The sequence below is a fragment of the Acanthopagrus latus genome, chromosome 1 (assembly GCF_904848185.1).
Source record: "Acanthopagrus latus isolate v.2019 chromosome 1, fAcaLat1.1, whole genome shotgun sequence".
Classification (NCBI taxonomy): domain Eukaryota; kingdom Metazoa; phylum Chordata; class Actinopteri; order Spariformes; family Sparidae; genus Acanthopagrus; species Acanthopagrus latus.
This window is the reverse complement of record NC_051039.1, coordinates 16,599,717-16,627,614: the sequence shown is the minus strand read 5'-3', so window position 1 is coordinate 16,627,614 and position 27,898 is coordinate 16,599,717. Positions and strand designations below refer to the sequence as shown.

The 27,898-nt window shown below is 40.2% G+C and overlaps 4 protein-coding genes across 4 annotated transcripts; 2 read left to right on the top strand and 2 right to left on the bottom strand.

Annotated features, from left to right (window-relative positions):
- Positions 1–129: 129 nt before the first annotated feature.
- LOC119028292 (sodium-dependent phosphate transport protein 2B-like) lies at positions 130–10,592 on the bottom strand. The gene is made up of 13 exons (XM_037114106.1): positions 10,499–10,592; positions 9,010–9,073; positions 8,796–8,906; positions 7,503–7,631; positions 6,653–6,796; positions 6,365–6,476; positions 5,767–5,959; positions 4,867–4,962; positions 4,663–4,783; positions 4,038–4,205; positions 3,725–3,841; positions 3,463–3,587; positions 130–2,697 (listed from the first exon to the last, which is right to left on the bottom strand). Exons 1-13 carry the CDS (start codon positions 10,520–10,522, stop codon positions 2,131–2,133), a joined length of 1,971 nt encoding a protein of 656 aa, XP_036970001.1. The 5' UTR covers positions 10,523–10,592; the 3' UTR covers positions 130–2,130.
- Positions 10,593–15,419: 4,827 nt separating this feature from the next.
- On the top strand, positions 15,420–18,247 carry LOC119018581 (OCIA domain-containing protein 1). The gene is made up of 8 exons (XM_037096371.1): positions 15,420–15,602; positions 15,808–15,886; positions 15,969–16,022; positions 16,127–16,174; positions 17,135–17,264; positions 17,350–17,495; positions 17,746–17,907; positions 18,039–18,247. The coding sequence occupies exons 1-8, from the start codon at positions 15,561–15,563 to the stop codon at positions 18,071–18,073; spliced, it is 696 nt and encodes a 231-aa protein (XP_036952266.1). The 5' UTR covers positions 15,420–15,560; the 3' UTR covers positions 18,074–18,247.
- A 375-nt stretch (positions 18,248–18,622) lies between these two features.
- Positions 18,623–20,437, bottom strand: rhbdd2 (rhomboid domain containing 2). Its single transcript, XM_037096348.1, has one exon. The coding sequence runs from the start codon at positions 19,898–19,900 to the stop codon at positions 18,914–18,916; it is 987 nt and encodes a 328-aa protein (XP_036952243.1). The 5' UTR covers positions 19,901–20,437; the 3' UTR covers positions 18,623–18,913.
- chic2 (cysteine-rich hydrophobic domain 2) lies at positions 19,573–27,323 on the top strand. The gene is made up of 7 exons (XM_037096384.1): positions 19,573–19,699; positions 21,056–21,258; positions 22,126–22,180; positions 22,863–23,018; positions 23,124–23,180; positions 23,261–23,320; positions 24,200–27,323. The coding sequence occupies exons 2-7, from the start codon at positions 21,125–21,127 to the stop codon at positions 24,248–24,250; spliced, it is 513 nt and encodes a 170-aa protein (XP_036952279.1). The 5' UTR covers positions 19,573–19,699; positions 21,056–21,124; the 3' UTR covers positions 24,251–27,323.
- Positions 27,324–27,898: the final 575 nt, after the last annotated feature.

Here is a 27,898-nt window from a genome sequence, read left to right as displayed (position 1 = left end):
ATAACACTGATAGGGCTGCAATAAATACTCTGCTATCATAATACAGGGTCAGTAAAGCAATTGTCTAAACTTCTGAATCGATGACTCTGGTAGTTTCTCCCAGTTGAGTGGAATGAAGTGAAGCAAATCTTTCATAAAGGTATAATTTTTAATCTTTCCTTTTTAAATATTCAAACAGGTAATACTGAGACAAAGTCTAAAGAACATTTAAAGAATTAAAGGTTTAAAAATATTAAGTTAGATGTACATTCATCTAATTTCCATCTATATATTCCTTGAATACAATTACCCTCTTAATTACAAAATATTTTTTTACACCTTAAAACGATGTGTTGAGGTTTTCATTGTGTCTTCTATACACATTTCTTTTTTTAACAAAGAATCTTAATCTGTAAAAAAAAAAAAAAAAAAGGATGAAATTTGAAAAAACATAATGAGCATTTTTTCCTGTCGAGGAGTTTTTGTGCAGATCTTATCATGAGTGACTCTCGTAGTGCACAGAAGCCGTGGTATATTCAGAAGTCTTCACAGTTTAATAGCATGTGCTGACAAAATGCAGCCACCTGCTGGTCATAGATGTCTTATTTGTTCAGGTGATCTCATTGTAAAATGACATCCGGTAACAACATTTCGACCATTGTGATTCATCCCCTTTGCCATCTAAGTGACAGTTTTTAACCCATCAGAGCTAAAGTCAAACGTCATAGGATAAATCTGGTGATATCCTATATTTTTCTCATTATCCACAAATCCCATTAAAAGACCAAACCTAACAATTAATTGAGCCCTCCAACAAACATGTAGCAATGTCTAATTTTTCCTCTGTGGAACTGACAAAAGGGCTTTTCACACCACACGAAGCCCAGTTAGCCCAACGTTTTTTAAATGCAGGTCCACGATTAAGTAAATTTTTCCCCACTCAAGTTAGCCAGGCACTAGACGTTTTACGTTTAGATCAAAACCGAGATGAGCCAAGCCGAAAAGAATCAGGGTCTGCTGGCCAAGTCAATTGACCCGGGTGTGTATGCCTAGTTTAGCCATTCCCATTGCACACAAAAGCCTGATCTTGGTGGGTTTCAGTGGGATTTCTGACAAGTGGAAAAGAGGTAATAGATCCCTTTTAGCCCCAGACTGAGAACACTTTTAGTGTAACGTAATCCTGCCACAGCCAAAGGCACCCACCCCCACCTCAGTGCTTTTCACACACCTTATTCTTGTCGCAGGGATTAAAGCTAAGAATTAAGCCTTGGCTAACTAGCCCTGGGCTAGGATTAATATCTGCTGGCACACAGGACTGATTTTTGCAGTCTAGAATGATTTACAACTACTGTGTTTTATTTTACACTGGCAGATTTTAGCCCTGTGTTTAGTTTTTTTAAGCGATAGACCAGCAAACTTGGAGTTAACCCTGCTATGCTAGGAATCTACGGCCATGCTAGCAGCTTGGTGACACACAGGGTTGCCTTGAGATAAATGCTAACATTAACTTGCTAACATGCTCTCAATGACAATGCAAACGTTACTGACGTGCCCTCTTCACTATTGTGTTTGTGATGATAGCAAGGTGATGATGACATTTGCTACAAAGTAGTTCTGGGCAATGCCACCAAAAATCTCAAAAACATCACAAGTTATTTGCTTAACAAAAATATATCTTAAGCACAGGATCACCTGTTGTCACAGTAGAGCTATTTAGCCAATATATATCATATATTATCAACTCTTCGTATTGAACAATAAATAGAAATTCATGGAAAAAGTAGTTCTGAAAGCCAAAGGCGGGGTATGAAAAGTAAAAATCTGTTGAGAGATCTACTAACCCTTTGTTGATGTAGTTTTTTTCCGCAGGATACATTGACAATAACAAAACAAAGACTACTGCCAGCATTATCCTTTAAAGGCAACTTCAGTTAGCACCATACAGCTGAAAGACCAACGCTTTACTGTAGGTGTTATTATGTTAATGATACGCTGAGAGTTGGAATTTTTTAAATAACCGTTTCTTAAACTAAATCTACTAAATATAAACAAAAATGTTATGGAAATTTGGCCAAATGCATTTGGTCCTTGTGTCATGACCAATACACTTCTTTCTATCACACACATGGTCACACATTTATATATAACATCTCAGAGCCGAGTCATTTTCAGAATCTCTAGCTCTATCTTTATCTCACTCTCAACTTCCTTGTCTGCGCTCATTGCAGGGTTATCGTACACCTCTGCGTGTGGTTTGTTGTTATTCTCCGCAGATTCTCTCTCTGTTTGTTCCTGATCGTCAACAGCAATCTGGCAGCATTTACAGCAGCAGCAGCATTTGGCTGTACATGCGCCAACCACTTTGTCCCAGGGAGCCAGGGAGTGGGCCCAGAGAGGCAGGAAGTCCCAGGATCGCAGTGCTGCAGGCAGACACCCAGGTTTCCGTTTCTGCAGTACGTTGATCACGATGATGATGATCAGCATGAGAATCAGAGGTACACCAACGCCTACCAGGACCTGCCAGCCAGCCAGGGACAGGCTGAAGACAAGGAGGGGTAGGACGAAGAAGCAGACGATGATGTAGACAGCAGCAAACCAGCGGTAGGATGCGGTGATGTTGCCCAGGCCTTTAGCCAGCCGGATAGGGATTCTCGTGAAGGGGATAGGATACCATAGAATGATGCCACTGATGTTGAACAGGAAGTGCACGAGGGCAATCTGGAGCAATCATCAACAAACAACACATTTTACTGATTATTTATCAGTATTATTATTTTTCTCCTATTACATACCATTACATGCTAACAGCTCTGTAACTTCCTAACAGTTTCCCCATAAAACGATTTACTTCGCTTGCTATATTTGGTACTGAATAATTAAAGATAAAATAACATTTCACTGATGTCCTTCCAACAATTTATTCTGATAAGAGATTCCTTATCGTGATCATTTTCAGGTTCACACTTTTATTTTTGGTGCCCTCTAAAAGATGTTTACATACTTTAATTTTCAAAAAACAAAATTTTCTCACAGTGTCTATTCACCCTCTGTCTGAAGATTCTGTTTTAGTACCTGTCTCCTTAACGATCTTCTCCTAAAAAAGCCCAGTCTGTTCTGATTTGACAGCTTTAACAGGCCTGAGCAGGCACCAGCCATTGTTTCTGATCCAGCACTGTTGTTGTTTTTACAACCATGGCCTTGCTAGAGTTGTGGCTGAGGACAGTGACTGTACATCAAAACCTTACAGAAGTCCTGACTGCTCATCTAAAGCTAATCACAGTTTTTGACTGCTATAAGCATTTCTCTGTTGATTAAGCGATTATACAGCAAGTAGACCTGCTTTTTAATAAAAAAGACCTCACCGCTTATACATAAACTTGCTCCCCCTACGTTCCTCTACCCAATTCAGTAAACATAATATAAAACCTGTTAAAAGATCAATCCGTTTATTCTATATGTGTGTTTTTTTGTGTGAAAACTGACCTGTAGGGCATTACCCAGGGTGTCTCCTGGACTAGCCATAGCTGCCAGGATGGCTGTGGTGGTTGTGCCAATATTTGAACCCAGGGACAATGGGTATGCTCGCTCTATGCTTATGACACCAATACCTATTGAAAAAAGAACAAGATTGTCGGTTTATGGGAATTTCAAATGCTAAAGGGAAAAAAGAAGAAATGGATGGATGGATGGATGGATGGATGGATGGATGGATGGATGGCCAACCAACCAACCAGGATGTCCTCACCAACAAGTGGAGTAATGGCAGAAGTGAAAACTGAGCTGCTCTGCACAATGAAGGTCATTCCAGCGCCGACTAAAATGGCAATGTAACCTGTGACCCAACCGAATGGAAATGGGAAATCTGCAAACACAAACAAAACACACAATATCCATGTTTTACTAACAATGTAATCACATTTATATTTATTGCACGTATATATATATATATATATATATATATATATATATATATATATATATATATATATATATATATATATATATATATATATATATATATATATATATATATATATAATGTGTCCAGTGGTGTTCACCAGTGTTGAGGATCTTCTTGATGATGCCAGCCACCTGTCCCTTCAGCATGGAATTGAGCAGCTTGACGATAAGGATGAGGCAGGAGCAGAGCACCAGCAGAGAAAGAGCCAGCAGGATCAGACCCACTGCCAGGTCAGGCAGGTTCACATTCACAAACAGATGCGTACCTGAGGACACATGGAAACACATACATGGCATTTCCTAGAAAGAGACTATGGATTAAGAAGGTGATTACTTTTATCTTTGTTTTAAAGCTGCAATAAAAGAATAAAACAAATCTAATCACTCAGGAGGGAAGAACAACACAACAAACCTGAAAAACATTTATACTTCTTTATAGTATCATTGTATAAAGTTATGGTTGGTGTCAATGGGGTCAACACTTTTTCTACCAATAAAACCCAAAATGCTGAATTACAAAAGACTAGACGGCTCAATCAAGGCAAGGAGGAGGTTACAGTAACTGCATGTTAAGGCTGACAAGTTAAACACTACCACCACACTAAACAAAGCCACACATATCGTGAAGAGATTATGCAACACTGACTGTGTATGTACAGATGACATTTTTGACATGTTTTTTTTTTTTTATATATATATAAATTATGTGAATACTGGTCTTACATTTCTTGATATTGTACGTTTCAGAAATGTTCTTCAGTGTGGTGGTGATGTTGCCATCGACCCAGCAGAGCGACGCGGATGTGCAGTTCTCTGGACCAGGGACTGTAACATTCTTTAGGGTCTGAAACAAAATGGCAGTTTGACAATCAAGATTTCAATCTAGGATGTTTTTGTTTATTTGACAGGTAACTGCTTCGGCCTTACTGTGTTGGTGAACGTTAGGCACCATCTCTTGATGAGACTCTTGTTCCTGGCTTCTGGGTCTCCGGTGGCAATCCCACTAATGACAGACTGATCCAACTAAGTCGGAGGGGAAAGAGAGAACAAGTAGAAATCAACGACCTTGATGAAAAATATGTCCAGCACTGCTTCATGGATTCATGTGTCACATTTCTACTTCTACTTTCTGTTTTTTGTTTTTTGTCAGACAAGCTCCTGCAGAAATTCAGCATTGAGCCATATAGATAACATTAACAAGTGGCCAACCCCACTATTGTTAAAGTATGTTTGTTATCTGTCTCAGCTCAAGGACGTAACAGTTATACAATCAGTTGACTTTTGACATTATGCGGTTACCCATTGTCCTTTACAGATGGGTAAAATATGCAATCAGTACAGTGTTGCATGAAGCAGTTCTTCTACTACCGTATGTTAATTTTGCACTGACTGCATTGTCGCCTGAGGCCACTTATTGTCATTCACCCTGGATAGTTAACATCAAAACTAGAATAGCACCCAGTAGAGTGCATACCTCTGCCAAACAAAATATTTAAATCCACTGTATTCCTGATTTTTATTGCAATATGCAATATTCCCTAAGAAATGTTACATGTTGCAATGTTGAAGAGTGTATTTCTTAAGATTATTACGTTGTGTCACTTTGGGTTGGTAGATCAGGTCGGCCACCAGCCCAAAGCATCAGTATTGACAAGTATCTTACTAATTGGAATATTTTCTCACTTTCTTTATAGAATGTATTACACCCCTTTATCCTGATCTGCACCAATGATGCAATGTAACTAAAGAGCTGTACTTTAGTATGATTTTCAGGTGTTTATACTTTACTTTCGGATCTCAACAATGACACCAGAAATGTAATATTACCTGTACAATTGAGTCAGTTAGAGGATCCGTGATCACATTCAACAGGTCTGGGGCCTCTCCACTCTCAATGTTGAAGGAGTCGATGATGAGCTTGGTGACTGTGTACAAGTAGCCAGAGGCGACCTCCAGAGGCAGCAGCACCAGAACAGAGAGCCAGTTGAAGAAGTCGTGCACTGTAGCCCCTGCAAAAGCCCTACAGACGTTGTGAACGGAGGAAGATAAATGCAAAGTAAGTGAGTTTTAATCTTGAGATACATATTAATGTTGTCCAGGGAGAAGTCATCTGGTAATTAAGTCGATAAGTCAATGTATTACTTGTACAGTACAGTAACTACTTTCAGATAAACCTGAAGATCATGAATTAGTGATTAAAGATTACTTGTTGTGGATTTCGTTTTGTAAATTAAAGCTGCCACAAGGCACTTTCTTTTTGTGTTGATTCTGGCAGCCCCTGTGGACAGAAGTATTATGACCGCCACCTCTTTGTATCACAGCAAAACGGTGTTCTTAAGAAAAAACGGCAACATTTTGTGGGCTTTCTGAACTACAGAGAAGGGGGTTTAATTGAGGCTATCCATTAAATACAAAAAATGATTACCTGCGAAAGGTGCTGCGTTCACCGACCTGCGTCATGGCTACAAGTGTGTTGGTGACAGAGGTGCCGATGTTGGTGCCCATGATGATGGGAACCGCCAGCTGCACCGTTAGCACTGCCAAAGCACATGATTCTCCTTCATCATCAGTCCTACTTCACCTCCACACATCAAACATCATCATCAGTCGTGCAAATGAAATGATTCCATGGATTTGTGTGTGTGTGTGTGTGTGTGTGTGTGTGTGTGTGTGTGTGTGTGTGTGCATGAGTGTTATGCAAGCTCATACTCACGTCCAGAGGAGACCATGCTGACAACAATGGAGGAGGAGGTGGACGAGCTTTGGACCAGCAGGGTGACCAGAACCCCGATGACCAGACCAGCTAGAGGGTTGGACAAAACTGAGTTGTCCTGGAAGATGTCACCTGCTGCTTTACCTGGACGAGGAGAATGCAGGAAGATGTACAATTCAAAATCATTTCAAAAGGTTTTCATCCCTTCAAAACAGCATTTTGTAAAGTTGATGAATTGTAAATCACTTTGGGTTTTTTTCACTGTGCCATTGTATGTGTAGGAAACAAAATACGGGCATATTAGCACCATTATAGGCCCTTTTCACATAAAATGAATGATGGCTAAATTGCATTTAGCTGCTTCAGTTTCAGGCTTCTGATGCTGTTCATTCTGCCTCATTTTCAAGCTGTCATTACGTTTTAGGACACTTCTTTTTAGGGTCATCCTCTGCCAACTCATCCAGATTTTAAAACTTTCCGTAGTTTATGCCATTGATTTTCTTGAAAAAACAAAAAATCTGGATAAAACTTCTAGTAAAGTAACAAAATATAAATTTCTGGAGAAATGCAGTTGATTGTTGAGTCTCATGTCCAGATCTTCAAATTCTTTTTCATAGTCACGAATTTAATTTAATAATGTTTTGCAATTCTTTGAATTTGTATTCCAAACCATTATTATAAACATTATATAATCCCATCATCATTTTAAAAAAATGTTAATACACATATCTTACTACTCTTCACTGGGTGTAATATGACATTCAGTGGCTTTATTTCATAACAGTGTTTTTAAACTGTGTTGACTTCAGGGTCCTCTGTCCTGACTGGCCTCAAATGTCAGTGTATTTACCTCCAACGAGCTGGAAAGCTGAGCTGAGGATATCGAGGGAGCAGATGAACATGTAGAGGAAGCCCAGCAGCAGGACCAGCTTCCCCACCGACACCACCACTCTCAACACCTTCCCTTTGGTGTCCAGAGCTGCCACAGAGACAACAAACCAATGGGATTGAACACAGGGGGGGAAAAGTGAAAATGTTTGACACATTATCAGTTGTCTGGGCAGGAAAAGCCTTGGTGTAATTAATCCCATAAACGATTGGCACTGCTCCATCTGAGCGTATCAGTAGGTGATGTCAGACAACCCCACCCTGGAACTGGTAAAGGTAATGGAGTACAGCCCTTATTAAGATTATCATTAATAACACCTGTGGCTTCTGCTTCCACAGGTCAAAATATATGCCATGATAGAAGCTTATGAGTCAGTCCACAGAGCTGAAAATCATAGGAAACATGAGAACAAAACCATTTCGACTGTAGGATCTGAAACTTAGTTGAGTGTAAACTGTAAGTAAAACACACAGTTTACATCAAATCCTCTTGTAGATGATAGCAGAATATACAAATATAAACTAGATTATCCAAAAGAAAATGCCGGTGTACGTATGTACATTTGAAAATCACAAAATAAATGACTCACTCTCGCAGTGAGACACAGTGACAAGTAAAACTTTCAGAGTTGCTGACTTCTCTCAACAGTGAATGAAGTGACTCTTTAACATTGACGTCCTGTCCACAGTGTGCACTGGCACTGACTCAGCTGGCTGTCTGGCTACTGTCTGGATCACATCCATTAATTTTTTATGACCTCATTGCTTTCTATATAATCAGATCAGTAACGTTGATTTGATTTACTGTACGTCTAATTAGATAATGATGCCTTGGGAGTTCAGCCAACTATAATGTGTATATAAAAGTATCAACTGCCTTTGGAAATTTGGATGTTATTAAAACACTGAATCGAGACGGAATGTGTTGGGGGTTTTTTTTAGATTAAATATTTTCACGATGTAAAATGTAAAATGTGTGTAAGTATACACCAGCAAGGACACACTAAATATTTAATATGTATAGCTATGCGTTTTACTACACAAAGACAGTGGACATGACCACTCATGTGTGGTTATGTAACAATGAAATGTGGGACACTTTCATATCTACAGTAAGGCGATGTGTTATCCATCAGAAGCCTTGTCAACGTATTGAACACTGACCACCTTTATCTAAGAAGGATGCATGTTCCTATAAAAATACAGGGATGAGACAATACTGTACTAGTTACACAGAGACATTACAACTCCTCACCTGACCATGGGACCCCTGTGTCCTTCAGCTCGGGCAGGTCCCATGGGTCCACGTCCTCCAGCTCCTCATCAATCAAAGCCACAGTGGAGTGTGCCGGGCTCGCTATGACCTCTAAGATAGACGAAGGATAAATGATTTAAATTATTTAAAACTCTACAGCTAAACAATTTACATGTGACTGATACCTAGACTCATCACACAGTATGAAAATTACCTTTACTTTTATCTCCATGTCTCTCACTGGAGTCTTCCTTGCTTTTGTTTTGATCAGCCATCGGCTGCAAAGAATGAGAAGGAAGAAATATTAGAAAGGATTAAAATCCAAAATGCTGAATATGTATCATGAAAATATGAAATGAGATGAATATGAAAAATATGAATGTCAGAGAGGAGTTCTTGTTAGAACTGTATATACAGTAAGTAATGAAGGATGAGGTGTTCGCAGTAAAATAAAAATCAGGTGATGTCATGGTGTTTGGCATCATATTGTGTCATTATCTTTAAATGGAGTCCTCAGTTAGTTAAACCAAAGTATTACAAACAAAATGAAACTATCAAAAGTTCAGCTGTCGGGGCATTAAGTTCAGAAAAATCACACAAACACACACACACACACACACACACACACACACACACACACACACACACACACACACACACACTGCCCCTCACATGCCATGGTATTGATCTTATCGTCACATGGTCCCACTGCAGTAAAATTCCATTCACACAACAGTATGACACAGAGAGGAAGTTACCAGCTGAATCAATAAAGAAAAGTGTTACATTTCACAGTCTGCTACTTATATGTATTGTTTAACTAATAATAACATTCTCTTTCATAGAAATGTACTCGTATTATATCACATTATTCTCTTTTATTCATAATTTACCCCATAACCCCATCTGCTTATGTCTTCTACAAAAAAACCCTGTATGTTCAATATGTGAGTTTCAGCGGATGCCTCCAGGATAAATGTCAGTTTGTTCTGTTATCATACAATGAAACAATTTTATATCAATATTAATGATCTATATCAGTCTTCATTGGCCTGCATCCATTTTACCATGAGTCTAGAGTCCAGGCAGACACATACTTTATGGACCATGCGGTCCGCTTGCCAACTCATAAATTTCATCGAATATACTTAACTTAAACTTAACTTAACTTATACTTACTTGAAAAATATGACTTTATACATCAAGAACCATTCTGTAACGTGTAGTTCACTCCTCGATGTTTTTAATGTGACGTTTAATGAAATAGTTTCAATCATATCCTGGTGTGTGCTGGAATATTGATTTCTTTTGGTCCACTGTGCTCTGTACCGGCTGCACCCAGGGGTGAAGCACTGCTGTGCGCCGGGTAGCTTCTGTTTTTGTTTAACCATCAGATACCTTTTATGTGATCATACCGGTAGTGAAAAATACCAACAGAAATACTGACAATCATGTTAAAAAAAAAAAAAAAAGAAAAAAAGAAAGTCTTACAATAACATTGGAACAGTGGAGTAAAACCAAAAAACATTATATTTGTTAGTCTATTATTCAGGAATTAACAATGACCCAATTCATGATAAGAATAAGAATAACATAATTCAAACTAACATACACTAAATTTATTTCAAAATGAATATCCCGAAGCTTTCAGGTGACCGCAATTGTACAGCGTGCAGATCTATAGAAGCCATGCTTGTCCTCACCTCTGGCAGGCGCAGTGAGTCCATGCTCCCTGTGTGCTGAGCTCACCTGGGCTGCAGCTTTAGAAATAGTGCCTCCAGGTAGGCAGGTGGGAGCAGAAGGTTGGAGGAGGTGGGAGTGGGCGGGTGGGAGGAATCCTTGGAGGGCAGAGGAGAGCTTGATGTGCAGCACTCACATCACCAGGAACACCGCTGTGTCAGAGATAAAGGCGAACACACCTTTCAAACCTTGATTCATCTCGCCTGCTGTAATCTCTCTGCAGGGTGTGTGTCGCAATCCAGCTCACATGGTTCCTGATAAGTCTTAAGTTGGTGGTCTCTACACCTGAACCTACACCTGCTGTCACACCCCACTAGTTCTATGCCTCAGATTCACAAGAAGTGTTTTTATTTGTTCCGGTTGCAAATGTGTCCATCCTTTTAAAATCAAAGCTCCCGTGGAAAGAAAAAGTGCCCGTCACTCTTAAAAAAAATCCTCTATTTACTCCGTTATCTGCATCGCACAGCCCTGAGAGTGATGATACCTCCAGCTGGTGGAACTTAACCATGGGAGAGGAGTGGCAGAGAGAATGGCTCCCCTGGCAAAGGTCTATCCCACAACAACAGATAGACCACATGGGGGTGGGGGGTGTGCAGGATGTGCACTGTGTCATACAGTGTATGTGGGTGTGTTCTATTTTGGGCAACACAATGAGATTTTTCTGCAGCAATCTATTGATTCTCCTAATAAAGCTCCCCATTGTTCAATACTTCAAAATATCAATGACCTAAGTTTAGGCCTGTGAATCAGTTGATGGTGCCTGAGAGGACGTAGAGGAGAGTGAGTCAGGCCAGGCCACACTGATGCATTGACTTTCCATGGAAGTTGTGACCTGATAATATTAGGTGAGGGCAGGAAGGGGGGGCATTCACCATCCTCGTCGACAGCCTCTCTTTGGCTCACACACACACACACACACACAAACACACACACACACACACACACACACACACACACACACACACACACACACAGTCCCTACCACTGCACTTTTATGTCTGAATGCATAAGAGCCCCTGGTAATACTTTATTGCACAGGTCAATCATCATGTTTGTCTTTGAAATGAGCCCCAAACAACCACTAATTACCTCAAAATGTATTTAAAAAGTTGCCCCACATTTGCTAATAATAATATTCTGCAATTTTACAACAAGCAGTTGATTGATATCTGCTGATTTCTTAAATATATTTCCATTGAACTTCCAACTAGTTTCTGCATGACTTCTGCTGAACATGACTAGTTTCTTCTCGACTCCCCTTCAGCAGGCCGCTGAACTGAAGTCGGTTGGTGCAGCTTATCATTTCCAAGTAGTTTCATTCGAACTTCTGTAGGTCAGTATATTGAAGTACATGTTTTAACATTTACACTCTCCACAATCAGTAATCAACAATCAGAATCTCTCTCTCTTTTCTGTCAGGTGATGTCATGGTGTTTGGCATCATATTGTGTCATTATCTTTAAATGGAGTCCTCAGTTAGTTAAACCAAAGTATTACAAACAAAATAAAACTATCAAAAGTTCAGCTGTCGGGGCATTAAGTTCGGAAAAATCACACAAACAGACATGCACACAAACACACACGCACACACACACACACACACACACACACACACACACACACACACACACACACACAGTGAGATCACAATTTTTTTTTACAGTTATTGATGTAGTGTTGTCTCAAACTATAAAAGGAAACTTTTACCTACATTTACTGACCTACAGTAGTTAGACAGAAACAAGTTGGAAGTTCAGCTGCAACAACTCACTTCAATTTAGTGGCCTGCTGAAGGGAACCCAGAGGAAAATTTAACTGCTCAAAGCTTGCTCCTTTATGGCAATGGAGCCATAAAGGAGCCCAATGAGAGTTCTCATTTCAGTCTCGTTGTAGTCTTTTTTGGTCTCAAACATTTCTCATTTGTTTCTCCTAAAATTCCTTAGGAGCAATAGGTGAGACTTGGAACTTTACCGCTTAAACCTTGCTCCTTTCCAGCACTGGGGAGACATTCTAAAACTTCATTGAGAGCTTGATGAGATCTCCTTTGAAACTTACAGGGAGCCCAAATTGAGATTTTCTGCACCTGTTTCTCAGGTGAAACAATTGAGGAACAGGAAAAATCAGCCACAGCCTCACTTTGGTCTCACATAGATCTCATAGTTGTCTAGGAAATATGAATGAGACACTACTGAGATCTCTTTTCCAATTTTCGTTTACTCTGGGGAAGTTAGACAGAAACTAGTCAGAAGTTAAGATGGCATGATGAGCCAGGAAATGTATTTAAAATATGGTCAGCTATCTATTTACTGCTTACTGGAAAAATTGAATTGTAGAAAACAGAATTGTATTATTAAATTTGAAATTCAGATACGTTGCTTGGTAATTACCACCAACCATACCATGACATTAGCAGACCTCTAAAATGTAACGTCATTGTCAGTCATTCTACTACATATAAATAAAAACATGTTTTCCTGTGTGTGATGCTTAGGGAACGTTCCTATCAGTGCTGGATGATGGTGACATTCTATACATGCATGGTTCAGCAGTGGCTCTAAAGTCCTTGTTTCACCATTTATCATTCTGCACTAAGATTTATTACTGTTGGTTATAATATTCGTCATCGCAATCTGTGTGTTAAGGTTGGGTGGCACTCTCTTGTTTGACGTGCGCCCTTATCGAACACACTCACACGACCAAATGATGTTGCAGGTGCCAGCTGCTTGTACTGAACTTTGAAATCAAGTTTTCGTAGGGCATCTGCAACCCAGAACAAAATGCAGAGCAATCTAAAGCTTATCACATTTCTGGCCTCAGAATTCATTTTGTCATATTTCACTAACTGTTTCTAATGTATTTTCTTCTTCTTTTTTTTTTTTTTTTTTTTTTTTTACTAATTTAGCCTTTTTCTAATAGATTTTTTCCCCAAGATTCCTGTTGTTTATCACTCTACTTCAGTGACTTTTCCATATTAAATAAAGTATGAATGAATGTCTTGATCAAACACGTCCATGCTCCATACCATGATTTATACCCTTATATGTGATTTATTACACATAAACAGAGTACAGTCTAATCAAACAATCCTGCAATATAATTCAACAGCACCACAAACTGCAGCCTCCACAGCGACTCTCTAAAACCGCATTTGTTTTAGCAAGGTGTACCTAGTGAACTGGCAACTGAGAGACATGTATGTATGTTTACTTATATGCTTAAGCACACTAATAGACATTATGACATTTTGAAACATCAATGTAAATGTCTAAGGGTTAGGTCAGCAGGTGAACTGCAGCCATGATCCAACATGTCACACCAGAGGCACCCACAGAGTGGCCTAAGCACCCATCTGGTGAGATCAAGTGACCCCACACTGACTCAGCTGACACCCAATGTCCTGTAATGACTGTCCACAGGTGCCCCTCTGCATCCCAATTCAGACACGTAGCCATGTGATCGGCCAAATGGACCAAACTGCTCCCTGAGAGCTCTGGCCCACTGGTGCAAACTGAGGACAAAATTGAACCACCTGTCAGCGAACAGATCAGGCACAAATTAATTTTAGTTTTGTACCTCCTGTCATGTGAGGTCCCCAGTAAAAATTGAATGGATGATAAACTGGGGCAACATAGGAAAAAACACACATCTATTTTTAGCTTTACCAATACATTTTTGCCTGTTGATTGTGGTCTGGTCTCTTGGTCTCTCAAGCTGCTCTAGATAAACAGATGCACTGTGTCTTTAGTCTTCTGTGTCACCAAGTTTGGAGTAAAGCATTACAGATCTTCTATCTACTCCAGGAGACCACACGTTTTAAGCAAAGTCTTCTGAACATTGTGCAAGTGCAACAGCATCATCTAGGCATCATTAAGTGCAATTACAACATTGCACTATTTGAGACACAAAGAACCAACTTACTCATTTTCATTTATTTATTTATTTTTTACTTTTTGAACACTGATATATTGTTGTCAATCCTATAAGTACAAACCTAGACCTTTTATTTCTGACCATGACATGGCTGGAACAATCATTTTACATACTCCTTTCATTTAAACCAAACCCTCCTGCAGGTACTTAAAAAATACAGTGAACCTCATATGTTACGGCAGCATAGAAGCAGGCAATGAGGTATCTTATTAAACACATTTACTTCTTTATTTAATTACAGAAAGTGAGTGACGAATATAAAAAGCTATATAAAGTACAATATGATATACAATTTCATAGAACATATAAGTCAAGCATTGCAACTCTGCCAGCCAATGATGGTGGACTACATATCGGCCTCAATAAGGTACAGTATCTCAGTATAAGTCTGAATAAATACATCAGTAGAAATAAGAATATATTCAAGCATACAGTGTTGTGTAGTATATATCAAGTTTATGTTGGAGGCACACATTATACAGTAACTACACATTACTTCAATAAACATGTAATAAGACTAGAGAGGAATACTACCATAACATAACATACATCATGAAAACGCGATTAGAACAATATAACAATACTATAGTAATATTATGTAGTGTATAAGTAATATAATGCAATGTAATATAATGTGAAATACGTTACTACTGCTCTGTATTACCATCTGATGTAGTAAAAAGCTCATGTTTACAATATCATGCTTGGATTATTTGGCATAACCACTAGAGGGTGTAGTACGTCATTTTAAAACCTTAAGTCTGGGATTTTCAAAATAAAAGCTCAAGTTTAAAGCTCTGATGTAACTAATGTAATAGTTCCGGATTTGAACATCACTAAAACAGAAATTAATCACTAAGAAAATTATTGGTCCTGTCAGTGTGTCCAGTTGTTCTCTGGGGCAATAATAAGAAAAACAACAACATCTTTCTAGCTAACGTAAAAATAACGTATTGTTTATTTCCGGGTTACGTCAGGGTTAGCTGGAGCAATGACATTGTACCAAACAGAGGCGAAGTCGGACAGCCGAGTGGCTTCAAGTTTGTTATTTCACATACTTTGAAGGCTTTGACCAGCACCGCTATTGTCGTCAACATGTCCCCCGCCACCACAGGTTTAACGGAGGATCCACAGCAGGTAGGAGGACAGATAAACACCGATACACGCGCCTTATCAAACAAGATGCTAACGTGTTAGCTAGCTAGCGGTAACTTGGCTGAACTCTAGGTAACCGGTAAAAGGCGTTGTCTGCTGTTTAAATCTCATCAGTTTGTCTGTAAGGTTTGCCAAATCTCTTGTGTCAGTAAAGGGTAATGCTGGTGTTACGTGTGTTAACCTGCAGGTTCAAGTAGGCTACATCCCCACAGAGGAAGAGAAGAACGTGTTCCAGGAGTGCAACAACGAGAGCTTTTGGTACAGGTGTAAGTTACTGTCCGTCATATAGAGTAATGGTGTCATGTCAAAATCAAATCAAATAGGTGTGACGATGTCTCTCTTCTACAGCGCTGCCCTTCTCTACGATCAGCATGGTTGTCACTCAAGCCCTCGTTTCCAGAGGTAACATTAAGATAAATATCGAGGAGTAAGCATGATATCTGTAAGAGGATCAAATAGACATACTTTGACATTTAAAATTGATCTCATGCCGTTTTATTTTGCAGGGGTTCTGACTGCGTCTCCGAGGTTTGGATCTCTACCCAAATTGGCCTGTAAGTTCATGGATGTGAAGCTGAGAGAGGACACACTCAGCAGCCTCTCAACAAATGAGTCAAGCTTAGACGTTACAGACACCCCACACTATAATGCATTAATGTACAACGATGCCACAACACTCTCTCTCTCTCTCTCTGTGAAAAAAAGATCAAGTTGAATCAACAGATCTGTAACAGTCTCAACAAAAAATATGATCTATTAGTTGTAACTCTGTGTGCCTAATAAGCGTCCAGCCGAGTGTATATGTTATCATTAGTGTGCAAGAGACGGTACTATACGAAATGATGCAAATGTCTGAACTTTTGCCAGTCAAGGTCATGGTCAAAATGATGTCATATAATTGGTACTGGGGTATTAAAGGGACAGTTTACCCCCAAATCCAAAAAATATATATACACATTCCTACCTGTATTGCTATTTATCCATCTAAACTTTGGTGAGTTGCTGAATTTTATAGAGCTTGGCTGTAGAGATGTCTGCCTCCCCTCCAATCAATTGGAACTAAATGGCACTCCATGAAATACATTAGAGAAACGGATCTTGTTGTGAGCAGTTAATGTAGGAATTATTTTCTCTCTGTGGAACAACACCTGTCAACTGTGTCACCACCCAGAAGGAAATTTGTGTCTGCCCATGGCCAAGGGGCATCTGCTTGTGACAGCTCATGATGTAAACATTAATGGTGTAACATTAACTAGATCAGTTAGCTGGTCTCTACTCCATGACTAGATGCATGCTTCCCCTTGTGCGCAGTGATAATCAGCAGGTGTAGTTCTATGTCTAAATCTCATCAACTCACACCAAAACTGTGTGGCTAAATACCTACAGGTAAGAGGAAAATGTGTTGGGGTTTTTTTTGCTTTATTTCAGATGAACTGTCCCTTTTTAAAATATTGATATTTAAAATGTGTCACATGCCTGGGTAATCATTTCTTAGAGTTTGTTTTTCCTTTCAGTTGCTGGCTTCTGTGGCTACCTGTTTGGAAAAATTACGTACATGAAGGAGTGCCAGGAGAAGTTCAAGAGGCTGTCGAACTCCCCTCTGGGCGAGGCCCTCAGACAGAAGGAAGGGCTGCCTCAACAATTGTGAGCATTACACACCACTGATCGTGATACTCTATGTTTTTATCTACCAACCACCCCTTGACCGTTTTTCTTCTCTTTTCCGCAGTTCCAAAGGTGCTCAGTCAGAGATGAGTGACCCAGACGCCCCATCATTTGACACTATGTTCCAGCCTGCAGAAGCCCCTGGCCAGAAAGGCTACAATACAGAGCCACCCATGCAAATGGGTAGATCAGATGACTTCAGAGCACCAGGTAAGTTGTAGATGAAGTCAGTGGAGGCATGATGCCAGAACTAACGCTTTCTAGTGCTGTTATGTCCTATTATGATATGTGCTTCTTACAGCTGCTAAGTTGTTTTCACTTCGCCGCACAACACCTTGAATATACCCCTGATTGAAACTTACTTCAAAATAAAACTGCTACCCTATGTCACTAAGTAACTTTTCTGTCAGTGTTCCTATATAACCCTCTTTGTCACATTCCTTGTTCCTGTCGGCTTCAGTCGAGTCACGTTTTGACGAGGATGAGCCCAGGAGGAAGGCCATCCTCTATGAGGATTTGCGGATGAAGAACAGAGAGAACTACGAGGTCACGCTAACACACAAGTCTGAAACACTTCTCAAACCATCACCTGAGAAGGGGCCAACAAGACCCAAGAAAGAGAGTGAGTTGCTACTGCAAGGATGTGTTCAAAACTTGTGGGGTTGGGAACAGTTGAGGGGTTAATTTTCAGGTACATCTGTTTTCTTTATTTGAATCTGTAAAAGACTAACTCTTTCTCCCTTTATGTTGCAGTGAAGAACATTTATGGAGACACCTGGGAGGAATGAGTCCCTATTTGAAATTGAGATATGAGGCATCCATGACACTGTGGTGCAGGGGGCAGCTCAGTGACCATAGTGCTCCTGTGTGAATAAGTTTCTGGTCAATAAGTATGTCTTTGTTGTGAGTCAGTTAAACCAAACTACATGATGATTAAATCCGTCTCTCTGTGCTTTCTTTGACTCTGATTTCAATGCACTTTTTTCCAACTTTGTACTGACACAAAATTTAATTTACAAAGGAAAAAAATATTGAAGCAACACTCGACTGCTATTACAGCAGAACTTGAATGCACACAATATAGTGTATTTTTTATGATGTGATTATTATTATTTTGATTGATGGTTACACTGTTTTCTTGTCTTTGTTTGATCACTTGACTAGGACATAAGGCTATCAATTTAGTTTCAGGAGCTTTAATGCATCATTGCATTTGATCAATTCGCTATGAAAGCACACTTATAATATAGCACAGGACGTGCACAGAGCCCTACATGTGTAAAAGATTTTTTTTTGTCTGAAGACGGGGAAATGGTACAAAAAGAGTACATTTTTAAGTTTATGTACAAAAGTCAACCTGCATAAATATTATATTAAAAAAATCATATCCTTATACAGATTGTTACACAGGCTGTCAGAAATGCCACAAACACTTCAAGAAGCTGACTGTAAGATAATCTTAATGTGTCTGAGCTCTTTACATTGTATATGACACAATCCATCCTCAAAAGTTGCTGCAGGTGCCCACAAGTGTTTAACAGTAAAAATAATAATAATAAAAAAAATTGCACAACTGATAAAGAAGCCTTTTATGGAATGTTGTACAGCAGTCAAATACATAACCACAACTATTGTTGACCGTGACTATGGTTGTGGCTGCAGCTGTGTCCAGAGCTCAGCTCTGAACTGTGTCCATGACTTAGTCCAAAGCTATGTGCTGGGCCATGTCCATGCGGAATGAGAGGTGGTGTTGAAGTGGACAGAGGGGTGTTGGTGGAATTCTGCCAGCCTTCATAAAACTTGGCAGTGGGATCAGCAGTGTTTATGCTGGACAAAGGAGCGTAAGCCTGGACTGGGTAGGACCCTGGTGTTGGATTGATTTGTGGAAGCAGGGTCTTCCTCCGCTCTTCTGTGGAAGCAGGTACAAACATGACCCCGCTGATGCTCCTCAACAACTTGAAAGGCATTGTCTTCTCAAGAACACGAGCCCTGGCCTCAGTCAGGTCCGCAAGAGAGAGTCTTCCTTTCCCATACACCCACCCGACCAGGATGCCAATGATGTTGCAGGGGAGCACACTGTGAGGGGTGAGGGCGGTGGTGATGAGGAGCAACACCCAGGGGAGAGCCATGGTGGGGAAGCTGACTCCACACAGGAACCCTCTAGTCATTTTTGTGTGCATGGTGGTTACGGCCACACATGCCAGGGCCACAGGAAGCAGCCCGTCGGCGTGACTCTGGTCGCTGTCACTTTGCATGAGATCCACAAAGCTGTAAAACAAGCCTGTGGTGGTCGACAGCAGCAGGAACACGAACAGGAAGCGGACAGTGCCGAAACCTTTCTCCAAGCTGCCACCGAGAAGCACCAGGGTTGTAACGCTCAGGAGAAGCTGAGCCAAGTCTTTGTGGTAAAGAGGGTACGTCAGAAGTCTGTGGAGGTGTCCATTTTGAAAAACAGAGGCGCCAACGCTTAAGACACCCTGGGTGAAGTTGAAATACGTCTGGACGCCAAACAAAAGACACGATAAAAGCGTCACGGTCACAATACCGCTAGTGGGGACAGGAGCCAATTCTTTGAAAACCTGAAAGATTATTTTAAAGTGCTCATTTTGTGTCATCTTGCAAAGTAACGTCCTCTACAGATAAGTCAAAGTAAACTGTTTACCACATCTGTGTGAAAATCCACTGTGGGTCAATTGTCCTCACACTCCCTGAACAGGAAGTAAGTTACTCTCTGTTTTGAACAGACAAATTATCCGTCAACTGTAAACCTCTCGGGTTGATGCAGAACATAGAAATCTTGGATAAATACAAGGTTTTCAGTCGCTGAGAAATAAAACTGACCAGAATTCTGACACGACTACTATTTAATTGCAACTCCTGGAAGTCGTTTCATGTAAAATCAGGTTAGCTTGAGCGCTGAACGACAACTTCTGGTCAAACCCTTCAAAATAAAACATGTATTAAAGCCCAGTGGTATATTCTGTGCTGAAATGACATTTAACTGCGTGACAAATTGAACTTTGTAAGCTATATGCGAATGAGAACATTATTACTCAGATATCTTCTGTTTGTAGGATTAAAAGGAAGGCTAAATGTAACTTCTTACTAATGTCCATGTTGTAATATGAAAAAAAAAATAACTACACTTCCGGTTTAACGTTCATTTCTTCTTCTTCTTCTTGTTCTTGTTCTTCTTCTTGAGTCCAACTACTATATACATAGACATATAAAGATCTTTATATATAATCTTTATATGTCTATGACTATATATAGCATGTAGGAAGTAACTTACATTTACTCAAGTACTGTACTGAAGTACAATTTTAGGTTTTGCATATTTTGGTGATTCCATTTAGAAAAGCAATAAAAGGAGAACACGATTAAGGGAATGAATAATTGTATTATATATACAGTGCCTATAAAATAATAAACAAAATAAAATATACACATATTATTGACATTAGTGTACTAGTGTATTAGTGTTGTAATAGAAGCTAATAACCCCATTTCCAAGTTAGCTGTAAATAACTTGACATGTATGTTACATAGACACTCCTCTGTAAAATGTAAACTGTCTTCTTGCAAAAAGAAAAAAAAAAAAGTCAGACGTAAGCACGTCTGTCCCCCTTCCGGTGTCGTATGGTTACTGCGGCGGATGTTGATGTTTTGTTTCGGAGCTTGCTGAACGATGTGAACTGGATCGTCTCCGGGACGGGCTGATATTTCCGTGGCTGTCTTCACGGTTCTCTCTGTTCTCTTTTCTCGCTGAGGTTTCGCTGTTAGTCGGCATCGTGTCTCTCCCGGTGTCTCTCCCGGGAAGCGCGAGGCCGAGTCGTGCGATGATGGAGGACTTTGATGAGATCTACGAAGAGGAGGAGGAGGAAGAGGAGGACGAGGACAGGGCCGCGGAGGAGCAGCTCCTCAAGTACGCTCCGGACCCGGTGGTGGTGCGAGGGTCCGGCCACGTCACTGTGTAAGCAACTAGCGACGGTTACGGGCACCGGGAGAGGAGGTGACCGTCCCCGTGACACGATTAGCAGCGGCGGTCTTCGTGCATAACTGGCTGCTAGCTAACATAGCCTCCGCTGGTGACCTAGCGTAGCCAGCTAGCTAGTAAGTTAGCAACGGGCTAACTATGAACAGACGAGGAGTGGCTGATTCGACTTAACTTTCGATTTAGCTAAAGGTTATATGACCCGATATATATGCACTTTCTCTGTATTTACTACAGTATGTGTCACGCCACTGTGTTAACTATTTACAAGACAGTCTGTTGCAGAATTTGTCTCCAGGAATTTTATCAAGATTTTATCAGACTCTCCTTGATTAGATCAGATTCGGCTGAATTTGATTGCGTGCGAACAAGTTGTAGCCTCAGTAATGCCACTGTCAGGCTAACAATGTCCAGCAAACATGACATAAAGTTGTTGTATCAGTGGGAACTGAAGTCGCTGGATGTTGTGTCCAGTCAGGGTGTGATCTGCAGGACACCAGCAGCATTTTATTGTAATTTTGTGGTAAAAGTATTTCTGTTGTAAATCACTAAAAGTACCTTGCAGTGTAAGATTAATTACATTGATCCCCATCACCACTTTTTTCCTGCCACCTAATAGTACTGGGATGTTGCACACATTTGGCTTGAATCATGACAAAAGTACATGGACATTTTTGGTTTTAAACACAATTATGTATCATCTTTGACATCCCTGAAATATATTATATAACATCCCAGATTGCCTCCAATCTGTTATGATAATTCAAATGTAAACTTGATAATTATTATTGTGAAGTGCATGTCTGCGCATGTGTAACAGTCTGCTTTTTTCCGTCACCCCCGCAGGTTTGGGCTAAGTAACAAATTCGAGTCAGAATTTCCATCAGCACTTACAGGAAAGGTGAGTGTTTTGATGTTTTACATTTGCACATATTGACTATGATGAAATGACATCTCACAGTTGTGTCACTACAAGACTTACATTACATTCTAACCACCAGCCTACACGTGATTATATTAATGTTGAATTATTTTGTGGTGTAGTATGTTGTCTTGATGCTGACGTTCACGTGATGACCAACACCATCACAGATTACTAGGGGAGGCAGGATTTCAATTTGAAATTTAAAAAAAAAAAGAAGACCAAAATGAACGTTTAATTTTGGTCGTTTTACTCATATCAGTGATACTGCTCCACCAGCCACCCCTTACAACAGCTTGCATGCGTGTGTCCAAAAAGGATAGCTAACTGGTAGTTGAAAGCCATCTCCATAAGGGTCAGATGTTCCGAAGACCCTTTATCTATTTCTTTGAGATGAAGCTTTGACTCTGGAGGCTGAACTGAACTGAACATAACTGATAACGGTGCCAAAGATCCTTTACTGATTTACTTGGGAAGATGGTTTACTCAGGGACTCAAGTCAAATCAAATCGCGGATTTGTAGAATTGTGACAACCCTACAGATGTCATTTCTGTGGCATGGATATATTGGTGTGATCACTATTAAAGCATTCTAGCCTGCTATCTTCGAACAATCAGGCATTTCTGCATTAAATTAACAATGTATGTGCACTACCCTCAGGTGGCACCAGAGGAATTCAAAGCTAGTATCAACAGAGTAAACAGCTGCCTGAGAAAGACGCTTCCAGTGAATGTGCGGTGGCTCCTGTGTGGCTGCCTCTGCTGCTGCTGCACACTGGGCTTCAGTTTGTGGCCTGTCATCTGCCTCAGCAAGAGGGTGAGACACTCATCCAGGCTGCATTTGCAGCCTCTGTGAAAATGTGTTGATCTTTTTATGGGAATGGGGGAAAGAACTTAATCTAATGTATATGTTGCATTACAGACAAGAAGATCTATAGAGAAACTTCTGGAGTGGGAAAACAGCAGACTTTACCACAAGGTGAGTAGTGATATGCGTATTAATCATGAATCTGGGACATGCTGTAAAAATGTCTGATCTGTATTGCATTCTGTTTGCAGTTGTGTTTGCATTGGAGACTAAGCAAAAGGAAGTGTGAAACCAACAACATGATGGAATATGTAAGTATCTGTTGTCAAGCAATGACAAAACACAGGAAGGCTGGTTTGAGTAGTTGATCAACGCCTTTTAAAGGGTTATCAGAGATCAGTAACCCTACGTGGTATGTCATAATACTGTGAAGAATGATTTAGAATACATAGTGGCTGCTATCATGTAATCTTCTGTTGCAACATCTGCGTCAGAACTCTTGCAGAGTCAATGTAGTAGTCTCATTAAGAGTGAATGAGGAAGTGTTAGTGTTTGTTTGAAAACTGTCATTTCTACTACTCTTCTTATATTCACAGCTTCCATTGAGGTTTTTTCCAATAAAGCTTTGAATGTCTATCATTATATTTTAAGATGCCATCACCCTAAAATAAATCAGAAATCACTGAACAAAATTCTCAATTTGAATATACAGATTGATCAGATTTCAAGTGAATTAAGTCTTTTTCATATTTTCAGACAACTTGAAGATATGTTATATTTCTGAATCAAAACAGCCAGAAATGATTAGCAATTTCTTGTATATATTTTTTCAAGGTGTGTACTTGCATTACTCCAAATGTTTCCAGCAATGTTCAAACCCAGAGAAAAACTGTAAGTTTCTTCAAGGTGATGGTGTGATCCATTTTCACAATCGAGAGCAGGCACAAAGAACATTAATTTATATTGTACTCTATACTCAGTCAGTATAAGTACCTCAAAAATGAGGTAACAAATTAATTACAGTAATTTAAGTAGTTGTCATGAGTTACTTTCACCCCTGGGCCCGATGTGACATGAGATTTGAAAGTATTTACTACTTTGGTAGAAACACTGCGGCAAAATCTCAGCTACTTGAAAAATCTCTGTTGTCTATCAGTAACAGTCTTTTCTTATGCTCTTATGCTCTGCAGGTAATCCTAATAGAGTTCTTACCTAAGATCCCCATCTTCAGACCGGACTAGCCTGACTGCGGCTGAGCTTAAACCTCCACTGCTGCACCACAATGGCTGTCAAGCTCCTGAATAAACTACCCTTCCCCAAATACTCCCACTATTTTTGTTTACAGGGTAGCATCGATCCTCCCACGTTCTCCAACACATACGTTCTTTACACCCTTGTTTACAAATCCAGCAAATAGACACTCACATGATCTTGGAGTGAACTCACCATTGAACCATGACTTTCCGGGCGTGTTGGCACACTGTCAAGCCGCACTAACCGGCAGCACCAGCCTGTGGGATGTCAGGGGAGAACCAGCCATTTGCAGCATTATGGATTTTGGACCTAGAGCTGGAGACTGGACTCTCAAATTGAATTCTGTGAGCTACAACTGGAATTTTGTCACTTGTATGTTCCCTAACCGAAGCACATGGCACAGTCAGACCATGATAAAAAAGAACAAAAAAAAAAAAAACCTTCTTCACACGTTACCTTCCATCACCCCGCCAACTTCACCTGCAAAATAAAAAAAAAATAAAATACACCCCAGTGCTTTTGCAACAGTTGGTTTGGTGCTCTAGGTTGTTACGGGAGACCGATGAGACACCATAACATGGAACTCCAAAGGAACCTTCATCCAAATCAAGTCTGCAGCGGGCAGACAAGTCTTACAGGAAGATGTTGTGGCCAGTAGCCAGAACAGCGGAACTCAATAATATCACTCTTCTTTTCAACTACAAGGCATCCGTAACCCCTCGCCTCCTTTCATATCTCTGCACACTTTACTGTGCAGCACCCTAACCCAGTGACAATCACACACTCGTGACTGCACTCTCCATAGTATGAATGGGTCTTAACGCCACAGTTTACCTGGAACAGTTTGTTTTCAACGTTGTGTGCCCAGGGGATGGGCTTCTTGCCGAGCAACTGCATCTGAGTTGCAGTGGAACAAGTAACCTGGCCGCTGGTAATGAAGAGAAAAAAAAACTCCCCCCCCCCTTTTTATTTTTTTTAAGAAAATACCACACATTTTGTTAACTGTTTTGGTGAAGGAGAGGCTGGTAAAGCTGTTCACTGTTTTGTGTGTGAGTGTGTCTGAGAGAGAGAGAGAAAACCAAGCAAAAAAAGAGACAAATCAGACATGAAGAGATACTCTTTACTCTGTAAAGCAGGGTTCTTTTGTTTGATGCTTTTTCTTTTTGCCATTACCGATCTTTCATACTTTTGCTGTAGTTATTTATAAAAGCAAGAGTGCACATGTCAGTTGTTGTTAGGGTTTTTTTTTGCAAAGGTATGCCATGGTTATTTAGTGTTTTTGTCTTTGTGGTCATGTGTCAACACTAAAGCACACAATGGCTGTGTCCTTCACACGGTCACATGGCCCCTCTTCCTTATCTGCTGACATTGGCTGTTCAAGTTAAGGATGTGGCTCTTATGAGAGGGTTCCTCTGTTTTCACTATAATCTGACTCTTTGCATTCATTACTCTGGGGTGACAGAGAGTCTTCTTTACAAGGGAACTGTTAGCTGATACTGGGGTTCTGTATCATGAAGCAGGATTACTGGAGTTAGTTTGATACCTGTGCTGAGTAAAAAAATGCTGGCCGACTTAAAGGTGCAATATGTAAGAATTGGCCACATGTCGAAGAAGGGTCTCTCCAAACAGCATATCTGTAGAGTAACCGGTAACTAGTTACCTCAGTCAAAGACAGAGGTATCTACTTAAGTCAGCATGCTAACCAGCTAGCTCAAACCTGTCCTGCTGTACATTTGTGAAAATGACTTTAAATCCCAATTCTTACATAATGCAGTGTTAAAGTTGCACTAAACAATTAAGTTGTAATGTTAAAGGGGAAAATGATGATGCAGCCATGCAGTTCTAGCCATTTTAGTGTCTTTCAGCACACTTGTTTTGGTTGTGTTGCCTGTAGTTTTCAATTCTGGATTTGCATGAATCGGGGGTCCCAAAAGCATGACTCCAAATGAACAATGAACTGAACAATGAAATGAACAATAGCGTTGCTCTGTGTGTGTAAATGGGCAACTGTTTGCTGCCAAGTTTGCCATTATCAACTTAAAGCTGCTGTAATGGTCGTCCTCGTTTTAGCTAACTTCCTGTCTGTTTTGCAGTTAGTAATCCCCTCCCTCTGCTCAACGTCCCCACTTGAAGGCACAACGACATAGCAGCAAACAGGAGGATCCTATGGCGCTCTCTGTCCTGATTGGATACAGCGAGAGGGGAGACGGAAAGAAAATCTTTCCTGTTTCACTGCTTGAGCAGGGGGAGGAAAGACGTGGGTTACCGACCAAACACGCTGTAACTGTGATTGGTGTCGGAATATATAGCTATTTTACAATTATTTTAATGGGAATTTATCACTTACTGCAGCTTTAAGGTGATAATGTGTCAATTAATGCAAGTTTAGACAAAACACCTGTTCCCAAGGCTCTGTTTAGATCAGTTATCAAGCCAGCTAACAATCCTGCTTCTTGATGAAGGCCCATGACTATTTTATTATTTTATTTTTTTAACTGTCCACATGTTATAAATCACATTACAAAGCACATCTCAGTTTAATTAAACACATGGCCCTTTGCTAGCAAGTAGAAGAACAGGCAGAACAGAAGAAGATCTTTTTTGAATTTGGCATAGATTCAGTTTTTCCCTCTCAGCTCACATCTTGATTAATAAAAACATCCAGATACTGAGACTGAGAGAGAATGGATCCTCTTGGTTTGAGGTCACTCAGCTCTTAGTGATTGTATGGCTCACACTCAGGGGATTATACTAGATAAACAACAAAATGTAGCATCAACAAATTCAGCGTCCACCAGGGTCAAGCATACCATACAGTTGACACATTACTTGAATAACTGTAAAAGGATGCATTTGGCGTTTTGTTTTCAAATTGACAAATGTCCCAAGGAAAAATTCAGCTGACCTTTCTGAGGTCTTCCTACTTGGATAGTAAATGATGCACATATTCCACAGACCCACAAAGCTCAGATGTTGTGTTGGTTTATATGTTAAAACACCCAAATCCACTTGATTACCACTGGGTTGCCTATCGGTTCATCAGTCATTTTTCTATATATTTTGATTGTGGTCTGTTCTGTGTAAATCAAGGCATACGGCCATATGCAGATATTTGTGGTGTGCGTGTGTGTGTGTGAGAGCGACTATGTGCACGGTGATGCAGATGCAAATGTTCTTCGTAGATCTCAGACTGTGATTGGACCCTGCACAGAAAACGAGTCCTTTTTATATAATCTAGAGTGTTGTGTGTGTGTGTGTGTGTGTGTGTGTGTGTGTGTGTGTGTGTGTGTGTGTGTGTGTGTGTGTGTGTGTGTGTATGTTTGTGTGCGAGGGAGAGAAAGATATTATGTACATATGACTCATGAGCAGGTGTATGTACAGTAATAAACTACCAATAAACAAGGCTATGGGCATCCTCCTCTGTAAGTCACCGTCATTTTTATTTCTGCTCGTTGACATAAAGACTGTAAGACCTTCGAGGTCACGGGATATCTAGAAGCGCTTAGTGAAGGAAAACCTGAAACTTAACTCAAGTTACTGCATCAGTTACTGCCAAGATGGCATTGGTCAGCAACCTGTTCAGAAACCTGTGGGTGTGATGCATTATAGTTAAACCCATCACATTCTCGGAAGAC

Bases quoted from the DNA above. Each gene is read 5' to 3' on its own strand.
- LOC119028292 (XM_037114106.1), bottom strand. From the start codon at position 10,522: ATGGACTCACTGCGCCTGCCAGAG. The intron at 7,632-8,795 runs GTGAGGAGTTGT...TCTCTGTGGCAG, and splicing joins CACAGGGGTCCCATGGTCAG to CTCTGGACACCAAAGGGAAG. The intron at 6,797-7,502 runs GTAAATACACTG...CTCCTCGTCCAG, and splicing joins AGCTTTCCAGCTCGTTGGAG to GTAAAGCAGCAGGTGACATC.
- LOC119018581 (XM_037096371.1), top strand. From the start codon at position 15,561: ATGTCCCCCGCCACCACAGGTTTAACGGAGGATCCACAGCAG. The intron at 16,023-16,126 runs GTAACATTAAGA...TTTATTTTGCAG, and splicing joins TCAAGCCCTCGTTTCCAGAG to GGGTTCTGACTGCGTCTCCG. The intron at 16,175-17,134 runs GTAAGTTCATGG...TTTTCCTTTCAG, and splicing joins ATCTCTACCCAAATTGGCCT to TTGCTGGCTTCTGTGGCTAC.
- rhbdd2 (XM_037096348.1), bottom strand. From the start codon at position 19,900: ATGACACAAAATGAGCACTTTAAAATAATCTTTCAGGTTTTCAAAGAA.
- chic2 (XM_037096384.1), top strand. From the start codon at position 21,125: ATGATGGAGGACTTTGATGAGATCTACGAAGAGGAGGAGGAGGAAGAG. The intron at 22,181-22,862 runs GTGAGTGTTTTG...CACTACCCTCAG, and splicing joins CATCAGCACTTACAGGAAAG to GTGGCACCAGAGGAATTCAA. The intron at 23,019-23,123 runs GTGAGACACTCA...GTTGCATTACAG, and splicing joins TCATCTGCCTCAGCAAGAGG to ACAAGAAGATCTATAGAGAA.